Genomic DNA, 20,125 nt, shown 5'->3' with positions numbered 1-20,125 from the left:
TCCTGTCAATTTTATTACACAAACATCTCTTAAACTGGTCCCAAATATACCTTACAACTTGTTTTAGTTGGTATCTTACCAAAAGTCCTTACTGTCTTTGCTGATTGGTCTCAAAATTATTCCCTATAAATTTATCCTCCATACAAATACTAAATGGTCTAAAATGAAAAGGTGACCATCTAATTATCTGCTGAAAACTTTCAATGGTTCCTCATTTCCTATGGCTGCAGAAAAGAACAAAATCAAATAGTACATAACATCCTACTGACCTCTGCCTACCTTTTCTGTTTTATCTATTGCCACAAATATCATGGTTCCCAAACACTGAACTGCTTGTAGGTTCTGACATATCATACTTTCTTTCTTGTATGAGTTAGATTCTAGTCCAGGTGACTCTACTCCACCTCCCAGTCATATAATTTTAGGCAACTTCTCTCTCCAATTCTCAGTTTCTTCATTTTTAGCTGGGAGTAACAGAAATACCTACCTCATATTATTGCTCAAAGGATAAAATGAGAAAATGGATTTTAAAAAAGCATTTAGAAACCCAGCACATTGAAGGGGATCAGATACGTTAACTACTACTGTTACTGCCTGTCTGTATTTGTTTACTGCTTCCATGGCTCATTCTTCCCCATTATTAAATAACTCAACTTGGCTCAAGGAACTAAGCTTCTCATTAGTCCTTATTTATAAAATGATGGAATTGCACAAAATCATTTTCAGGAGTCCCTCTGGCTCTAACTCTTATCTTTTTTTTTTTTTTTTTTGGCCTTACGCGGGCCTCTCACTGTTGTGGCCTCTCCCGTTGTGGAGCACAGGCTCCGGACGCACAGGCTCAGCGGCCATGGCTCACAGGCCCAGCCGCTCCGCAGCATGTGGGATCTTCCCAGACCGGGGCACGAACCCGTGTCCCCTGCATCGGCAGGCGGACTCTCAACCACTGTGCCACCAGGGAAGCCCAACTCCTATCATTCTTGATAAAGAGACATGTTTCATGACATTGAGGCATATGCATGAGGCTGAGCAGGAAATTCTTTGGATTGTTAAAATAAAAATAAACTAGAAAATCTCTCTCCCTTTTTAGACTGCAATTTCGCAAAGATAAGAGTTGTCTCACACTTCTGAAAATGTATTAATTTACATACAGTAAAATTCATTCTTTCTGCTACATAGTTCTATGAGTTTTGATAAATGCATTAAGTCATGTAGCTATCTCCAAAATTCAAATGTAGAAGAACTGCTGTCACTTCCAAAAACTCCTTCATGATGTCTCTTCAGTCAAACTCCCTCCTCCATCACACACTAGAAAACACTGATCTGTTCACCTTTTGTATAGTTTTGATTTTTCTATTACATCATACAAATGGAATCATTCAACAAGTAGCCTTTTGATGCTGGATGCTTTCACTTAGCATAATGCATCTGAATTTCATCCATGTGGTTGTGTGTATTAATAATTCATCCCTCTACGTTGGGGAAGAGTACTCCAATGTATGGATATACCACAATATTTCATCCATTCACCAGCTGAAGGACACTTGGGGTGTTTCCAGTTTGGGTGATTATAAATAAATCTTCCATATATATTCAAAGGTGGGGTGAATACTTGGGAGTGGATGCAAGGTCATATGGTTAAGTGTATGTTTTAACTTTTATAAGAAAATTCCAAAATGTTTTCCAAAGGTGCTGTGTCATTTTGCATTCCCACCAGCAAGGAAGTTCCAGTTCTGCAATCTCCCCGGTACTTATAATTGTCAGGGTTTTGGTGTCCTTGTTTTTTATTTTAGCCATTCTAATAGGTGTATACAGGTATCTTGTTGTGGTACTAATTTGCATTCCCCCAAATAAAAGACGATGTTGAACATCTTTTCGTGTGCTTATTTGCCACATGTATAATGTTTAGTGAAGTGTCCAGATCCTTTGCCAATTTTTAAAAAGTGTACTGTTGTTCACATACTGTTGAGGTTTGAGACTTCTTTATATATTCTAGATAAAAGTGCATTGTCAGATATATGATTTTCAAATATTTTCTTCCAGTCTGTGTCTGGTGTTTTCAGAATTTTTCACAGAGCAAAAGTTTTCAGTTTTTATGAAATCCAGTTTATCAATTTTTCTTTTATGGATTGTACTTCTGATGTTGTATTAAAAACTTTGGTCTAACCTCAGGCCACAAAGATTTTATCCCATATTTAAAAGGTTTTACAGTTTTAGGTTTAGATTTAGGTTTGAGTGATTCTGAGTTAGTTTTTATAAAACATATGAGGTATGCAGGTCAAAGTTTCTTTTTTGCATGCGGCTGTCCAACTCTGCCACATTTTGTTGCTGAGAACTTCTGTCTTTCCTTTTATTGTAAGCATGCTTACCTTTACTCCACGGATGATGGTTATAATATCTGCTTTAAAGTCTTTGTCTAATAATTCTAACTTGTGGATTATCTTGTATCATGGTCAGATACAGAGTATGTTGAGTAATTTTGGATTGTATCCTGGACATTTTAAAAAATAAATTTATTTATTTATTTTGGTCACATTGGGTCTTAGTTGCTGCACGCGGGCTTTCTTTAGTTGCGTTGAGCAGGGGCTACTCTTCGTTGGATGCGCGGGCTTCTCATTGCTATGGCTTCTCTTGTTGCGGAGCACAGGCTCTAGGTGCGTAGGCTTCAGTGGTTGTGGCATGTGGGCTCAGTAGTTGTGGCTCACAGGCTCTAGAGCACAGGCTCAGTAGCTGTGGCTCACGGGCTCTAGAGCACAGGCTCAGCAGTTGTGGTTCGCGGGCTCTAGAGCGCAGGCTCAGTAGCTGTGGTGCACGGGCTTACTTGCTCCGCGGCATGCGGGATCTTCCCGGACTAGGGCTGGAACCCGTGTCCCCTGCATCGGCAGGCAGACTCTCAACCACTGCGCCACCAGGGAAGCTCAATAAAGTATTTTTTAATTAAGGTATATGTATTATTTTTTTAGATGTAATGCTACTGTACACTTAACAGACTACAGTATAGTGTAAACCTAACTTTTACATGCACTGGGAAACCAAAAAATTCATGTGACTGGCTTTACTGAGATATTCACACTTCATCAAGGTGGTCTGGAACCGAACCTGGCATATCTGAGATTTGCATGTAACGATGGGATTGGATCATAACTCTATAAATAAATACTCATGAATGCATACCATAGTGGTAAAAATAAATGTCTGAATAAACAAATAATTGGGGAAGAAAGTATAGATAGATCTTCCTTATATAAGAGTCACAATTAAAAATTGTACAAACGTGAGGGAAATAGAAAATGACCTTTAGTACATCACAGTAACATCACACAGAACATCACATTGTATCTGCAGGCAAGATACAGGTGGGCGGGGTGATGCACCACACCAGCAAGAAAGTCGCCACGGACTCCGACATCCCACGGACTCTGACACCCCACGGACTCTGACATCCCACAGACGATATCAGGCGTCCCCCGCCCTTAACTGTCCCAGTCTTTTCTGCACTGGTCGTGGGACGTGTAGGAGGGACTCGGGGAGACCCCAAAAAGCTGGATATGGACTCAGTGACCTTTAAGGATGTGGCTGTGAACTTCATCCTGGAGGAGTGGGCTCTACTGAATCCTACACAGAAGAAACTCTACAGAGATGTGATGCAGGAAACCTTCAGGAAGCTGGCCTCAGCAGGAACAAAATGGGATGGTGATGACATTGAAGAGCAGTACAAAAACCAGGGGGGAAAACCAAGAAATCATATGACAGTGAGATTCTCTGAGAGTAAAGACAGTAGTCCACGTGGAAGAAACTTCAACCTTACTCCACCTCTTGATCAGAACAAGAAAACTCCTGGATTAAAACCATGTGAATGCAGTGTATGTGGAAAAGTCTTCATGCATCATTCATCTCTTAATAGACTCATGAAATGTCACACTGAACACAAACCTCAAGATTTTTAAAAAATATGATCAGGGCTGTATAATACATATAAATGTAAGGAAAGTGGGAAAGTTTACAAATATTACAGTTCCTTACAGAGGCACTCACACAAGAACTTACACAGGAGAGAAACTGTATGAATTCCAGCAATGTGGAAAAAGTTTCAGTAATCATTCATCAAGGTTTCCAAACACATGAAAGAGTTCACTCTGGAGAGTAGCCCTATGAATATAAGCAATGGCATAAAGGTTTACGTTCTCAAAAGGTTTCCAAAAACACGAAAGAGATCACACCGGAGAAAAACCCTATGAATGTAAGGAATGTGAAGAAGCATTCATTAACCCCAGTTCTCTTCAAATACATGAAAGGAGTCACAGTGGAGAGAAACCATATGTGTATAAAACATATTGTAAAGCATTTAGTATTCCCAGATAGCTTCAAGAACATCAAAGAACCCATACTGGAGAAAAACCCTATGAATGTAAAGTATGTGGGAAATCCTTCGCTTCCACTTACGTTCAAGTGCCTGAAAGAGCTCACACTGGACAGAAACCCTATCAATGTCAGGAATGTGGGAAAGCCTTCGTTTGTCCCTCAGGCATTTGAAGGCACAAGAGACTGCACACTAGAGAGAAACCATATAAATGTGAAGAATGTGGGAAAGCATTCAATATCCCAGTTCTCTTCACATACATGAAAGGACTCACACTAGAGAGAAACTGTATGTGTGTAAAACATGTTATAAAGCATTTAGTATTCCCAGATAGCTTCGAAAACATGAAAAAAAACATACTGGAGAAAAACCCTATGAATGTAAAATATGTGGGAAAACCTTCAGTTCCACTTATGTTCAAGTGCATGAAAATAATTCACACTGGAGAGAGACCCTATAAATGTAAGGAATGTGGGAAAGTCTACATTTTTCTCTCTCAGGCATTCAAAGACACATGAGCCTGCACACTGGAGAGAAACCATATATATGTGTAGAATGTGGGAAAGCATTTATTATTCCCAGTTTTCTTCAAACACGTGAAAGGACTCACACTGGCAAGAAACTGTGTGTAAAATATGTTCTAAAGCATTTCGTTTTTCCAGTTCTCTTCAAAAACATGAAAGAACTCATACTAGAAAAAACCTATGACTGTACAATATGTGGGAAAACTTTTGCTTCCACTTATGTTCAAGTGCATGAAGGAATTCAAGCTGCAGAGCAGCCTTATGAATGTAGGAATGTGGGAAAGCCTACATTTGTCTTAGGCATTCAGAGACACATGCATACTACACAGAAACCATGTAAATATGAAGAATGTGGGAAAACCTTCTCTGATCTCTCTACTTTGCAAAAGCATGAAAGGGTTCACTAGATAATAAATCTAGTTTTTATAGAGCCTAGGAAAGACTTCAGTGGGCCCACATACTTATATGTGAAAACTCTCATGAGAAACAAATATAAATGTCAGTAACGTGAGGTAACTTGTTGGAAAGTAATCCAGGAATAATGTTTTAGAAAATCTTCAATATAAAAGACTTGTTATAAAAATTTATAAATATGTGTGTTTACTAAGGATCTTTATGAAAGTGTCTTTCTTGATATTGGATTTGTACTAGTTACCTTCAAAAATGAGTATTTAGGTGAGGTAATTCTGTAAGTCATCTTTTAATAATAGTTCATAAGGTTAAAAGGTAGCAATTTTTCCTTTAATCAGATAATGATATTTTCTCTTTCCATTTTTAAGTCTGTTGGACCTATGGGTGATTGAAGTGTATTTTTTTTTTTTTTGACATCTTTGTTGGAGTGCGGTTGCTTTGCAGTGGTGTGTTGGTTTCTGCTTCGTGACAAAGTGAATCTGCTGTACGTATACGTATATCCGCATAAAGTGTAGTTCTAATATGCAATTAGGCTTGGTATTTGTTGGGATTTTCCTACTGGCCTTGGGTGGCAGTTCTCGAATATCCTTAATCTATTATATATACCGTACCTTTATTACAAAAAGATCTTTTTTGGGGGGTGGTGAGTATAGGAGCCTTTTTCCATTTTCTCTACTATTAAATACTTGGAATAATTTTTTCTGTATGGCCAGGTTGTCAAAGGGTGTACATTCACGTAAATTATGTTTTTCCATTTGCTTCTTCATTCCTTCTGACTGGTATTTGGTGAATAGACTTTGAAGAAGAGAGACTTGTGATAGGACAAAAAATCTAGCGTTGGAGATATCCTGCCTGTGAGTAACATTAGGACCTAGATTTTCCAGAATCTATCCCCTTTGTGGTTCCATGTTAGAATTCACCAATAGCGTCATCTGTGTGCAATTTAAAGGCAGATGAGAAGGCATACTTCAGATTTTGGAGCCACCACGCTGGGAGAGAGACAGATACATAGGAGGTTTGAGGACACCACCTTTCATCCTATTTTCCAGATTCTGGGTCTTTGTATTCAAGAATATCCTCAAAACCACCAACAACTGTTTGATTCCTGTTATCAGAAGTGTAGTTTTCCTCTGATATCTTCACAATTCTACATAAAAATCTGTCAGAGTTTGAATTTTTCTGTGAGGCATCCTGTGTCCAGTTGGAAAATAATTCAGAATTTCATGGTTGGGAATATTGTCAGATTACCCTTCTGTAGATTTACAGCTTCATCATGTCTAATTTGTGTAGGAAACACCTTATGCTGTTAACATTGTTAGTGAGTATGTTTTCCTGATTCACCATACATTCACAATGGTGCAGCGATAAACAAGGACATGGGAGTTTGCTGCACTGTGCAGTGGCTGCCTTGACCCACTCCTTCAATGTGAGAATAAGCCCCTTCCTCATATCAGGAAAAGTATGGGTGCTTTCTGTTACTTGTAGCTGAATATAATCCCTCTTTGTTTTCAGTTATGTTTGATGGTACATGATTAAAAGTCTGTTCATGTTTTGGCGAAAGAAATGATTCTGTAGTTGTTTCAGAGAGAGATTTTATCAACTCTTTCCTCAGCTTTCGTATGCTAACAAATATTGTGGTTTTTATTTCCTCAGAAAATATATTAAAATACCCATTATAATTATGGATATTCAGGAAAAAAGAAAAGATACAATGAGGAATGCTAAAAGTGAAAATAGTATTTTCTTTAAAGAGAAAGAGGACATTTGTGCAGACTCAAAAAATCTCCTCTAAAATATTTACTAATTACTGTGGTTGTGTTCATTTAAGTCCACAGATTCTTTGATACTCCTCCCTCTAGGAGGTGGAGCTTAATTCACTTCCTCTTGAATATTGAATGGACTTAGTCACTTGCTTCTAATAAACAAAATATGGAAAGGAAAAAAGAAAAACTTCACAGTGGAGATACCTGGCAAACATTATCTTAACTAATTCATCAAGGTTAACATCACCAATAATAAGACATATTGACATCATGTACTCCCTGATATGATGCGATTAGAAGGACAATAATGTCTGTGATATTCTTCCCAGCAACAATTCATAACCTCAATGTAATCATGAGAAAATATCAGACAAACCCAAATTGAGGAATATTCTACAAGATACTTAACCTTTAAGTGTCAAGGTATGAAAAGACCAGGAAAAAAAATGAGGAAATTTCATAGACTGCAGGAGACTAAAGAGTCATGACAAATAAATGCAATGTGGTACTCTGGACTGAATCTTGGAATAGAAAAAGTATATTTGTAGGGAAGCCTTAACTGATAGTATTGTACCAATGTTAATTTCTTAACATTGTGCTATGGAAGACATCAGTTATAGAGGAAGCTGGGTGAAGGGTATTTGAGAACTCGCTATATTATCTTTGCAACTCCTCTGTAAGTATAAAGTTACTTCAAAATAAAAAAGTTATAAATAAATAAAATAAATAAGTTCCTTAAAGCTGAAGAGGTAAAATTAGGTCACCTACAAAAAAATATGAGAAGAGAACAATGAACTTCTTATTAGTAAAACAGATGCAAGAAGACAACAGAGCAGTGCCATTAATGTTTTAAGTGAATATAATTTTCAACCTAGAATTCTGTATTACCCAAATTATCAATGAAATGGAAAAGTAAAATAAAGGCATTTTCAAACAAATTTACTTCTGTATGCCTTTTTGTAGGAAGCATTTCATAACGTTTTCCAGAAACCAAGGGAATAAACTAAGAAAGCTGAAGATGTGAGATCTGGAGAACACTGGATCCAAACCATTAGAGCAGGGAAGAAAAGTCTCAGGATTACAGTTGTGCAGCAGCCCTAGACAGGAATCAGTGTTTGAAAGGAAAGCTGGAGTCCTCCAGGAATAAGGAGAAACCTGATGGAGTTGATACTTTTCTTGAAAAGTTAAAATAACAAAAGGAGGTAATAAAGTTAACCAATGCGAAGGGGAAGAAGGCAATTTGAAACTTCAGGGAAAAAAAACCAAAAAATACACAGGAAAGGACAGGTAATCACAGTCCATTACATAATGTAATTATTATTTATTTACTAATTTTCAACTTTAAAAACTAAGCTATAAAAAAACGAAGGCAGTGGTTATTAAAGAAAATGTAAGCATTTTAACATCAAGAGAAAGAGAAGAGATAGTAAAAGTTTAGGTGAGAGAAGTTAAAAGGTGAAAGGGATGGAAACTGAAGGACAGACATGGTAATACGGTATCACAGAGTGGTGAGTCATGAGACAACATTTGGCCTGCACACAGTTAAAGAAAAAATGCAATGTCATTGATGGTGTAAAGTCAGATAAATTATTTTGGGGGGAGTACTGATTTCTGTCAGTTTACAACTGAGTGTTCATTTTTTTAATTTGAAGTATGTTGATGTATAATACTGAATAAGGTATAGGTGTACAATATACTGATTCACAATTTTAAAGGTTATACGTCATTTATAGTTATAAAATATTGGCTATATTCCTGTTGTACAATATATCCCTGTAGCTTATTTTATACCTAATAGTTTGTACCTCTTAATCCCCTACCCCTAAATTGTACCTACCCCCTTCCCTTTCCTTACTGGTAACCACTAGTTCGTTCTCTATATCTGTGAGTCTGCTTTTAAAAAATTATAGTCACTAGTTTGTTGCATATTTTAGATTCCACATATAAGTGATATCATACAGCATTTGTCTTTCTCTATCTGACTTATTTCACTTCACGTATTGATCGACACTTAGGCTGCTTCCATATCTAGGCAACTGTAAATCATGCTGCTATGAACATTAGGCTGTGTGTATCTTTTCAAATTAGTGTTTTGGGGTTTTTTTGAACACACATCCAGGAGTGGAATTAGTTGGTCATATGGTAGTTCTATTTCTAGTTTTTTGAGAAACCTCCATGTTGTCTTCCAGAGCAGATGCACCAATTTACAGTTCCACCAAGAGTGTACAAGGGTTCCCTTTTCTCCGCATCCTCACCAACATTTTTTATTTGTATTCTTTTTGATGATCGCCATTCTCACAGGTGGGTTTGATTTGCATTTCCCTGATGATTAGCAACACTGAGCAGCTTTTCATGTGCCTACTGGCCATCTGTGAGGTAAATTCTTAACTCTTAATGCAAGAATAGTCAGTGTCTAATATTTCTGTATCAATAAATAACAGTGTAAGCATATTATACAGGTATGCACAGCCATCACAGGATGAATAAAAAAGTAAAAATAGTTAAAGGATTAAACATGATTTTCTCCAGGGAGCAGATGGGGTGGGCCAAAGAGTCTGCTTAACAATCCAAGCTCTTCTACATGATTTGATTTTTAAACACCATATCCATGTATCTTTTGAAAAAAAATTTTTATTTTACAGAAAGCAAAAAAAAAAAAATCTGCACTATTTTCAACAGTGAATAAAAATAACTCACTTTTCCACTCATAGTAAGATGATAACTGAATTTCTACTTAGTGCAGTGGTTGGGCATTAGAGAAAACAGTTACTGCCATGAATGACCAAGGCTTTCAACTTAACATATAAAATGCTTAATCAATACTTATTTATTTCAAAAGACTTGTTTCATTTTCTTTTCAACAACTTTAATAAACACTTAGAATGAAAGTTACTTGTACTACTTCTTTAAAAGTAAAAGGTATCTGATGTTAAGCCAAACACTTCAAAATAACATGTTTAAATAAACAATTTTGTGTATGATGTATTCAAGATGTCTGAAACACTGAAAGTAAGCTGTAAGTATATTAAATTCTGAATTATTCAGGTTATTAGAAGACAATAATGGTGTGGACCATTTAAAAAGAAGAAAGAGGGCTTCCCTGGTGGCGCAGTGGTTGAGATTCCGCCTGCCGATGCAGGGGACGTGGGTTCGTGCCCAGGTCCGGGAGGATCCCACATGCCACGGAGCGGCTGGGCCCGTGAGCCATGGCCGCTGAGCCTGCACGTCCGGAGCCTGTGCTCCGCAATGGGAGAGGCCACAGCAGTGAGAGGCCCGCATACCACAAAAAAAAAAAAAAGAAGAAAGAAATTATGCTTCCAACTCATTAATCTTTTGAAGTAGTTTATATAAATCCTTCAGTAAATCTGCCTTGTGTTATCTGTATGAGTATGAATGTGCAACAGAAAGGAACTTTAGAAACTCATCGCTTCTCAAACAAAATGATGAAATCACAATGTGAGAGGTTCCAAATTTTCTTGGCTTCCCTAATCTGCCCCACTGTTAAACCAGGGCAGAAATACTGCATCCACTCATACTGACATAAACAGCACAGTATTTTTCTAAAACAGACATCAATATTGTTATGGGCTTAATTTTTTTTTTTAACTGTATTTTTTTTTTCTATTTTCTTAGTGGTTACTCTAGGGCTTACCTCTGGACAGTTTACTATACTGTCTTCCTGTCCCATCCCGGTAAGTTGTCCCCAGGAAAGGTCCTGGGCAGAGCGTGTGGGCAGGAAAGTTGCCTGAAGAAGGATGGCCTTGGACGATGGGGCACAGGAGGGGGGACTGAGGCACTGAGATGGCCACAGGGTGGCAGCCCCAGTGATAGAGAGGCTGCAGCTTTTTTTTTTTTTTTTGCGGTACACGGGCCTCTCACTGTTGTGGCCCCTCCCGTTGCGAAGCACAGGCTCCAGATGCGCAGGCTCAGCAGCCATGGCTCACGGTGGGCTTAATTTTTAATCACAACATATTTGCCAATATGAAAGGTGAGGTGGCATTAGAAACCCAAATGTAATACCATACAGAGTTTTTAAAACTTTTTTTAATTAAAATTCTTATTTTTAATATAATGTTAACTCAGTGATTGAGCCATTACACTAAGACTCTTCTGTGTTACTAAGTTGTGTGCATATCAAACTAAGTAATTTTTACTTATCACTTTAAATAGATTTAGCAACCATTATTTCTTCTCTGAGACTATTTTCTAATCTGTAAAATGGAGCCAATTTCTAGCTTACAGTGCTTCTGTTAGAATTAAATGAGCTGATATATTTGAAACATCTGATATTCAGTAGTTGATCAATAAAAGTCAGCTCTAGTTCCCCTTTTGTCCTACATGTACCTTGATACAAGTTAAAGTTTAATGTCTAATTCAAAAAAATCTACCCAAATTATTACTTTATTCAATAATTAAACATTGAGTCCCAAATATATATACCAGACATGTTCTAAATAGAGAAGGTCAGTGTTATATACCAAAACAAGGAAAACTGCCCTACCAGATATCAAGACTTAATATACGCTTCTGGTAATTAAAACAGTATAGTATTACTGTAGGAAGTGACAAACAGACAAAACAAAGGACTCAGAAATTGAGCCATTCTTAAAGAGGACATCAACATATGAGAGAAGTTCCATTACATATCAATGAAGAAAGAACTGGACTATTCAAGAAATGGCTTTCCACATGAAAGAAAAACAAAATTTTATCCCCTTTTTAGTCCATCATCAAAAAAAAAATTTTTTTTAGACTAATAAACTTACACAAAGAAAACCTTAAAGCCAATTAGAAGAAAATGTTTTTAAAAACGTTATGACCTTGAGATAGGAGAAATTTTCATTTTAAAAAAAAGCAAAATGCAAAGGAATATATTTACATACCCTTATATTTTACTAAATAAAAATATAAAACTTCCATATGACAAAAGATAGCACTAAGATAAAAAGATAGCAATACTGGGGAAAATTGCAATATATAATCAGTAAGAAAAAGGAAAACAACAACAACAAAAAAGATCAAAAGAATCAACAGAAAACAAAATATAAATGACCAATAAACACAGGAAAAAAGATGCTTATCTCACTATAATCAGGAAAAATGCTAATTTAAAAAATTAAATAGAAACCATTTTAGACTGACAAGAACTTTCAAAGCCTGATGCTACTGAGTGAACATACAGCCAAGTGGAAACTCTCAATCAACACTAGTGAAGTAGAGATGGTAACAGCCACTTTAGAGACTCTAGTGGTTATCTAGCAAAATCAAACATACACATTCTCTAAGATCCAATAATTCTACTTCTTGTACATGTTCACTGTATGTTCAAAGTAGTAAAGTTTGTGACAGCAAAAATCTTGAACTCATCTAAATAGTGTGGGAAATGGATCAATACAGTGTAGTAGAGTCATGTGATAGAACACTACATAGCAGTTAAGAGAAATAGACATGTATTCATACACATATGTACACATATATATGAACTTGGATAGATGTCAAAACATAGTAAGTAAAATTATACTGTAATATATCAGTTACATAAAATTTCATAGAAAACACAAAACAATATTCACATATATCCATGAAGAAAATATGTAAGAGTATTAAAACTACACTAAAAATTTACACTTGAAATTCATGGTAGCTGTTGTCTTTGAGAGGTAGGAGGACAAAGATGATGTTAACTTTATAATGATTTGTTTTGTTAAAAAATAACAGATAATACAGCATGTTAACAGCTGTCAATTCTGAGAGAGAGTTAAGGTAGGTGTTTGTTATACTTTTCTTGATACTTCAGTCAATTTTCTGGATTGAACAAAAACTAATCAAGGTCACCAACAAGATGATAATTCAACTCTCTTCTCATCAACTTAAATACTGACAAAAAGTAATATGTGAGTTCAACATGCTAAGAATGCAAGATAAGCAAATGGAATAAATTCCAAGTCATGTAATTATGCTGATAAAGCTTACGAAAAGTAGAATAAAATATATCTCAGAAATGAGGTAAAGAATTTTGATCTTAAACATCTTTCATATAATCACTAAAATGAATTTTCTCTCTTTAATTTCCATATTTCCCAATTTGATAGCTAACTATCACTATAATTTTCATCTAAGCACTGAGAAAAGAAATAATAAGTACAAGTCCTAAAATAAATCAACTAACCTGTATGGGTTCTTCTATGTCTCTGAAGCTCATCACTCCTTGTAAATCTTTTGCCACAAAACATCCAGTTGCATATAAAAGGTCTTTCTCCAGTATGCCAGCGAAGATGTGCTCGTAGGTGAGATGTTTTGCCATAAACTTTTCCACATCCTTCAATATGACAGATATGTTGTTTCTTTTTTCCTGGTTCATTACTGCCTCTACAAAAACAAAAACAAAAACCAAACATTAATTACACTCCCAAACACCAAGCTTATAATTCAGGAAAAGTAAAAGGGAATCAAGGTAATTAAATGATGCTTTTCTAAATGAGTTTTTAAAATCATGATGCTACAACTGTAGTTAAAAATCAGAAAAAAACAGCACTGTGTAGTAAAACTCAAAAGTGGTATGAAAACATTAATTTTAGAGAATGTATGTTCTGCCATGGAATTCACATGTTCATTTCCTAGTACGTTCCTCCCCTGGGAAAAAAATCTCTTTAAACTTTTCAAGACACTTGAAAACTCTCCTCTAAAATACCAAAGAATGGTAATCCTCATTTAAAAGTGTAACGTTCAGAGTTTCGCTTCCAGCAAAAGCAGCACGAAGAGCTCCCTGGACCTACTCCCCAGTGAAACCAGTGCAAATGATAACAAAAAAGCAAATAACATTTACAATCTCTGGAAATGGCCTTATGAGTATACAGCAAATAAAGAAACATTTATTCATGAAAATCAAATAGAACTTGGTAAGAAGAATGAGAGTCTGCTGTATTTGAACCAATACTCACTCTGTGTCTCCCTCCTCCTTCCACCTCCCCTGACACAGAAACACTACAGACTTGTGCAATCAACAACAGGGTTCCCTCTTCTCCCACCCTTCTAGTTGCTGGGTTATCTCCCCAAGAAAGGCAGGACATCAGCATTTCTCAATCTACCCGCAGCTACCTGTTACTGAGGCTAAGTTTCAGGTGAGTGTGGCTGACAGATGGGGAACAACCTTCTTCCACCCAATCCCAACCCCTGAGACACAGGCTCAACCTTGGATAAGGCATGATGAAAACACTGGGGTCCAGATGACCCTTGACCCAGCTCATTTGTAGTTCATAAATCAGAGGTTCCAAGACTGGAGTGACCAGCCAATAAAACTTGAGGCTACTGCTGACCTCCTGCCCCCACGTACTCAGCTCCTAGAGCACAGAATGCATAGGGAGAAATGTGTCACTGTCCCAACCCCCAGTTCAAGAGCCATGACACAGAGATTTTGGCCAGAGGGAGAGTATACCATAAAACAGAAGGCTCCAAATCTCTTCCCAAGAAATTGACTTCATTTGCAACAAAGTGTGGAGAGGTTTGAGCCTAAGGATGATCTTAAAGACAGTGGAGATTGTTGCAAAAAGCAACTGGGAGGAGACTAATAGATTCACTGGAGACATAAGCTAAACTATAGACTGACAGGTTGCCAGAAAGAACTGAGGAAAGAGGTAGCCGGTAAGAGTCCTACAGGATCAGAATAAATCTCAAGCACAGACCTAAGTTCTGCCTTTTAAAACTCTGATTGGATCAGGCTGTGGAGCAATATATGCTTCAGGGTATTACTGAAAACAACAGAGCAATCAGCTGGCAATTAGTGGAGCTTAACAGCTGGGTGTGGTCAGAGAAAGAACCAAAAATATCCCTACCAAAACCACTGTCATCCCAGGGTCACTAAGGAGCAACACACTTCATACTGGAGAGGGGCAGGGGAGTGGGGGCAGGGATTTTCATTAAAATAATCCAGCTCCTCACTAAACAAACAAGCAAAACAGTAACAAGCCAGAGGTGGGAGAAGGACAGAAGGCAGTACTAGGAGTTGCTACAATACACTATTTCTCTAGTTTCCAACAAAAAATTATGAGACGTGCAAAAACCAGAAACAAAGAAGGAAAAAACGACCTATGCACTAGAGAAAAAGCAGGCAAGAGAAACTGCCTGTGAGAGCAAACAAATTTAACAAGACTTCAAAGCAGCCATTATGAATACGTTCAAAGAACTAAAGGACATCATGATTAAAGAAGTAAAGCAAGGTATAATGACATCACATCAAACAGAGAATATCAATAAAGAGCTAGAAATGATTTTTTAAAGAACCAATTGGAAACTCTTGAGATAAAAGGTACAACTGAAATGAAAAATTCACAAGAGGGACTCAAGAGAAGGAAGAAATAGTGAAACTGAAGACAGTTCAATAGAGATTATGCAACCCAAAAAGCAAACAAGAAACAGAAGAAGAATAAACAGAATGTCAGAGAAATGTGGAACACCAACATATGAATGAGAATACCAGGAGGAGAGGAGACGAGAGGGAAAAGGGGAGTGGGGGATGAAGCAGAAAAAATATTCAAAGAAATAACAGCTGAAAACTTATGAAAAACATTAACCTACACTTTCAGGAAGCTCAACAAACTCCAAATACGATAAATGTAGAGATCTACAAATAGACACTTTACACTAAAAATCCTGAAACCCAAAGACAAGGACAAAATCTTGAAAACAGCAAGAAACATGACTCATCACTTGCAGGGAAAGCCCAGTAGGATTAAAGGCTGACTTCTCAGTAGAAGCATATTCAAGTACTCAAAAACAAAACAAAAACCAACAAAAAAAAACGCTCACAAAAAAACCTCAAACAAGAATCCTATATCCAGCAGAGCTATCTTTCAAAAATGAAGGTGAAATAAAGATATTCCCAGATAAACAAAAACTAAGAGAATGTGTTGCTAGTAGACTTGCTTTGCAAGAAATACTAAAGGAAGTTCTTTAAGCTGAAAGCAAGTGAAACCAGCAAGTAATTCAAATATATATAAAGAAACAAAAGCGCACTAGCAAAGGCAATTACGTAATTATAAAGGACAGTGTAAGTGCATATTTCTTCTCACCTAATTTAAAAAGCAATTTTGGGCTTCCCTGGTGGCGCAGTGGTTAAGGATTCACCTGCCAATGCAGGGGACATGGGTTCGATCCCTGGTCTGGGAAGACCCCACATGCCACAGAGCAACTAAGCCCATGTGCCACAACTACTGAGTTTGCGCTCTAGGGCCCACGAGCCACAACTACTGAGTCTGCGTGCCACAACTAGTGAAGCCCACATGCCTAGAGCCCGTGCTCTGCAACAAGAGAAGCCACTGCAATGAGAAGCCCGTGCACCACCACAAAGAGTAGCCCCCGCCTGCCGCAACCAGAAAAAGCCCATATGCAGCAACAAAGACCCAAAGCAGCCAAAAATGTGGTTTAATAAAAAAATAAAAAGCAATTTTATAAAACAATATGTATAAAATGTATTGTCAAGACTGTAACATTAGAGAAATGCAACATATGTAACATATCTGCCAATAACAGCACAAAGGAGGTGGCTGGGAGCAAAGCCATAAGGAAATGACCCCAAATAGGAACTCAAATTCATGGGAATAAATAAAGAGAACCAGAAATGATAAAGTTAACAGAGCAAATTTAAAAGACATAAATTTATAAAAATAATAATTATAACAACGTATTGTGGGGTTTGTAACCCTTATGTATTTAACAGTAATACCATAAAAAGAAGCACAAGGGAACAGACCTATATAGGAGTAACATTTCTATAACTCACTGGAATTAAGTTACCGTAAATCTTAAACTGATTATGATAAATTAATATATTGTAAGGCCTAGAGCAAGCACTAGAGAAATAAGCACAGTGAAAACATCATTAATGAAATTATAATGCTATATTACAAATTAAAATATTAATTTAATTCAAAAGAAAGCAGTAAGGGAGGGATAAGGGAGCAAAAAAAGACATGAGACATAGAAAACAAAAGGTAAAAATGGCAGACATAAATTCATTATACTGATAATAACATCAAATGTAAATGGATTATATAAACTAATAAAAAGGTAGGTTTTGTCAGATTAGATTCAAAACAAGACCCAACTATGTACCATCTATAGCTGACACACTTTACATTTAAAGACACAAAAATACAAAGATATTGGAAAGTAAAAAGATGGAAAATGGTATCATGCAAACAACCACAAGAAAGCTGGAGTGGCTATACTAATACCAGGCAAAATAAACATTAAAACAAAAGATGTTATTAGAAATAAAGAGAGAAATTTGATAAGGATAAATGGGTCAATCCATCAGGAAACATACATGCATTTAAACAAGCCTAAAAAGAGAGTGCCAAAACAGAAGTAAAAACTGACAGAAATGAAGGGGGAAATAGACAATTCAATGATAATAGTTGTAGATTTCAATACACTATCTTCAGTGATTTTCCACAAAACAACTAGGTAGAAGATCAACAAGGAAGCAGAAGACTTGAATAACACTGTAAATAAACAAGACCTAACAGACATACACAGAACACTCCAGCAACAACAGCATTCTTCTCAAGAGCGCATGGAATGTTCTCCAGGACAGATCATATACTAGGCTGTGAAACAAATCTCAGTAAATTTAAAAGGACAGTAATAACAAAGTTTTCTGACCACAGTGGAAGAAAACTAGAAATCATTTATAGGAGGAAACTGGGAAATTCACAAATACCTAGCAATTAAACAATATACTCCTAAATAACCAATGGGTCAAAGAAGAAATCAAAAGGGAAATTGTAAAAGACTTTGAGATGAAGGAAAACGAAAACACAACATACCAAAACTTAGGGGATACATATAAAGTAACGCTTAGAGGGAAACTTACAGCTGTAAATATCTATATTTAAAAATATCCTACCTCAAACCTGTCAGAATGGCTAGTATCCAAAAGAGAACAAGTAACAAACGTTGGCAAGGATATGGAGAAAAGGAAGCCCTCATGCACTGTTGCTGGGAATGTAAATTGGTACAACCGCTACACCAAACAGTATGGATACTCCTCAAAAAATTAAAAATAGAACTAATATAAGACCCAGGAATTCCACTCCTGGGTATTTATCCAAAGAAAGTGAAAACACTAATTAGAAAAGATACATGCACCCTTACGTTCACTTCATCCTTATTCTCAATAGTCAAGATATGGAAGCCACCTAAATGCCCATCAATACATGAATGGATAAAGAAGATGTGGGGTGTGTGTGTGTGTGTGTGTGTGTGTGTGTGTGTGTATACACACACACACACATAATAGAAAATTACTCAGCCACAAAAAAAGAATGAAATCTTGCCATTTTTGACAACGCAGATGGACCTAGAGAATATTATGCTAAGTGAAACAAGTCAGACAGAGAAAGACAAATACTGAATGATTTTACTTATATGTGGAATCTAAACAACAAAATAAATGAACAAACATAACAAAACAGAAATAGAGTTATAGATACAGAGAACAAACAGGTGGTTGTCAGAGAAGAGGGGTGTGGAGGGAGGAAAAAAAATAGGTGAGGGAGATTGAGAGGTACAAACTGTCAGTTAAAAAATAAATGAGTCAAGGAGATGAAATGTACAGCGTGGGGAATAGGGTCAATAACTATGTAATAATTTTGTACAGTGGTAATATCATAACTAGACTTACTGTGATCATTGTGAAATGTATAGAAATAGTGATTCACTATATTGTGTAACAGGAACTAACAGAGTTATAGGTCAGTTACACCTCAAAAACAAACAAACAACTCACAGAAAAAGAAATCAGATTGGTGGTTACCAGAGGAGGGGAAATGGATGAAGGCAGTCAGAAGATACAAACTTCCAGTTCTAAGGTAAATAAATACTAGGAATGTAATTTACAACATGATAAATATAAGTAACACTGCTGTATGTTATATATGAAAATTGTTGAGAGCTAAATCCTAAGAGTCCTCATCACAAGGAAAAATATTTTTTCTATTTCTCTAATTTTGTAGCTACACAAGATGATAGATGTTCATTAAACTTATTATGATAATCATTTCATGATGTATTAAGTCATATTATTATGCTGTACACTTTAAACTTATACAGTGCTGTACGTCAATTATATCTCAATATAACTGGAAGGAAATAAAGATCTTAAATAATGTAAACTTCCATCTTAAGAGAGTAAAACAGAGCAAATTAAATCCAAAATAAAGCAAGCAGAAGAAAGACAATAATAAAGAATAGAGCAGAAACTAATGAATTAGAGAATACAAAAACAATAGAGAAAAATCAATGGAACCAAAGGCTGATTAAAGGTCAACAAAACCAACAAGCCATTAGGGAGACTAACAAAAAAAAAAGAAGACTCAAATTACTAGAATCAGAAATGAAAAAGGGGATATCACTACCAACCTTACAGACATAAAAAGGATTATAAAGGAATACCAAGAACAATCGTATACCAATTACTTAAAAAACTATAAGATGAACAAATTCTTAGAAAGATACAAAGTACCAAAGCTGACTCAAGAACAAGACAGAACTCAGAACAAGTAACAGGGTTGAATTAGTAGTCAAAAAAATACACAAAGGAAAAGCCCAGTGAGCTTCACAGGTTCACAAAACATTTTAAAAATTAATACCAGTTCTTCACAAACGTTCAAAAAATGAAACTGGAGAGAAGACTTCCCAACTCATTCTACAAGGCCAGTAATAACTTTGCCCAAACCAAAGGCATTATAAGAGAACAAGAGACCAATATCTCTCATGAACATGGATGCAAAAATTCTCAACACAATAGTAAAAATCCAAATCCATCAACATATAAAAAAAATTACATAGCATGACCAAGTTGTATTTATCCCATGAATGCAAAAGTACTTTAACATTTAACAATCAATTAATGTAATATACCATATTGACAGAATAAAAAACAAAACTACATGACCATCTCAACAGATGAAGAAAAGCATCTGACACAATCAAAAACCCTTTCATGTTGGGTGAGTTGGAAGACTCATACTCCCCAATGTCAGAAGTTACCACAAAGCCAAAGTCATCAG

General features: G+C 36.3%; 1 protein-coding gene across 2 annotated transcripts in view; it reads right to left on the bottom strand.

Annotated features, from left to right (window-relative positions):
• SP4 (Sp4 transcription factor) overlaps positions 1 to 20,125 on the bottom strand; it is a 71,682-nt gene that overhangs the window by 10,707 nt on the left and 40,850 nt on the right. For both annotated transcript variants that reach the window (XM_030857082.2, XM_060304701.1), the window contains exon 5: positions 13,225 to 13,424. In XM_030857082.2, the coding sequence (XP_030712942.2) occupies positions 13,225 to 13,424 (200 nt within the window). The remainder of the gene's footprint in view (positions 1 to 13,224; positions 13,425 to 20,125) is intronic.

This window comes from Globicephala melas, chromosome 9 (assembly GCF_963455315.2).
Source record: "Globicephala melas chromosome 9, mGloMel1.2, whole genome shotgun sequence".
In the NCBI taxonomy this organism is placed as follows: Eukaryota; Metazoa; Chordata; class Mammalia; order Artiodactyla; family Delphinidae; genus Globicephala; species Globicephala melas.
This window is presented reverse-complemented; position numbering and strand designations above follow the sequence as displayed.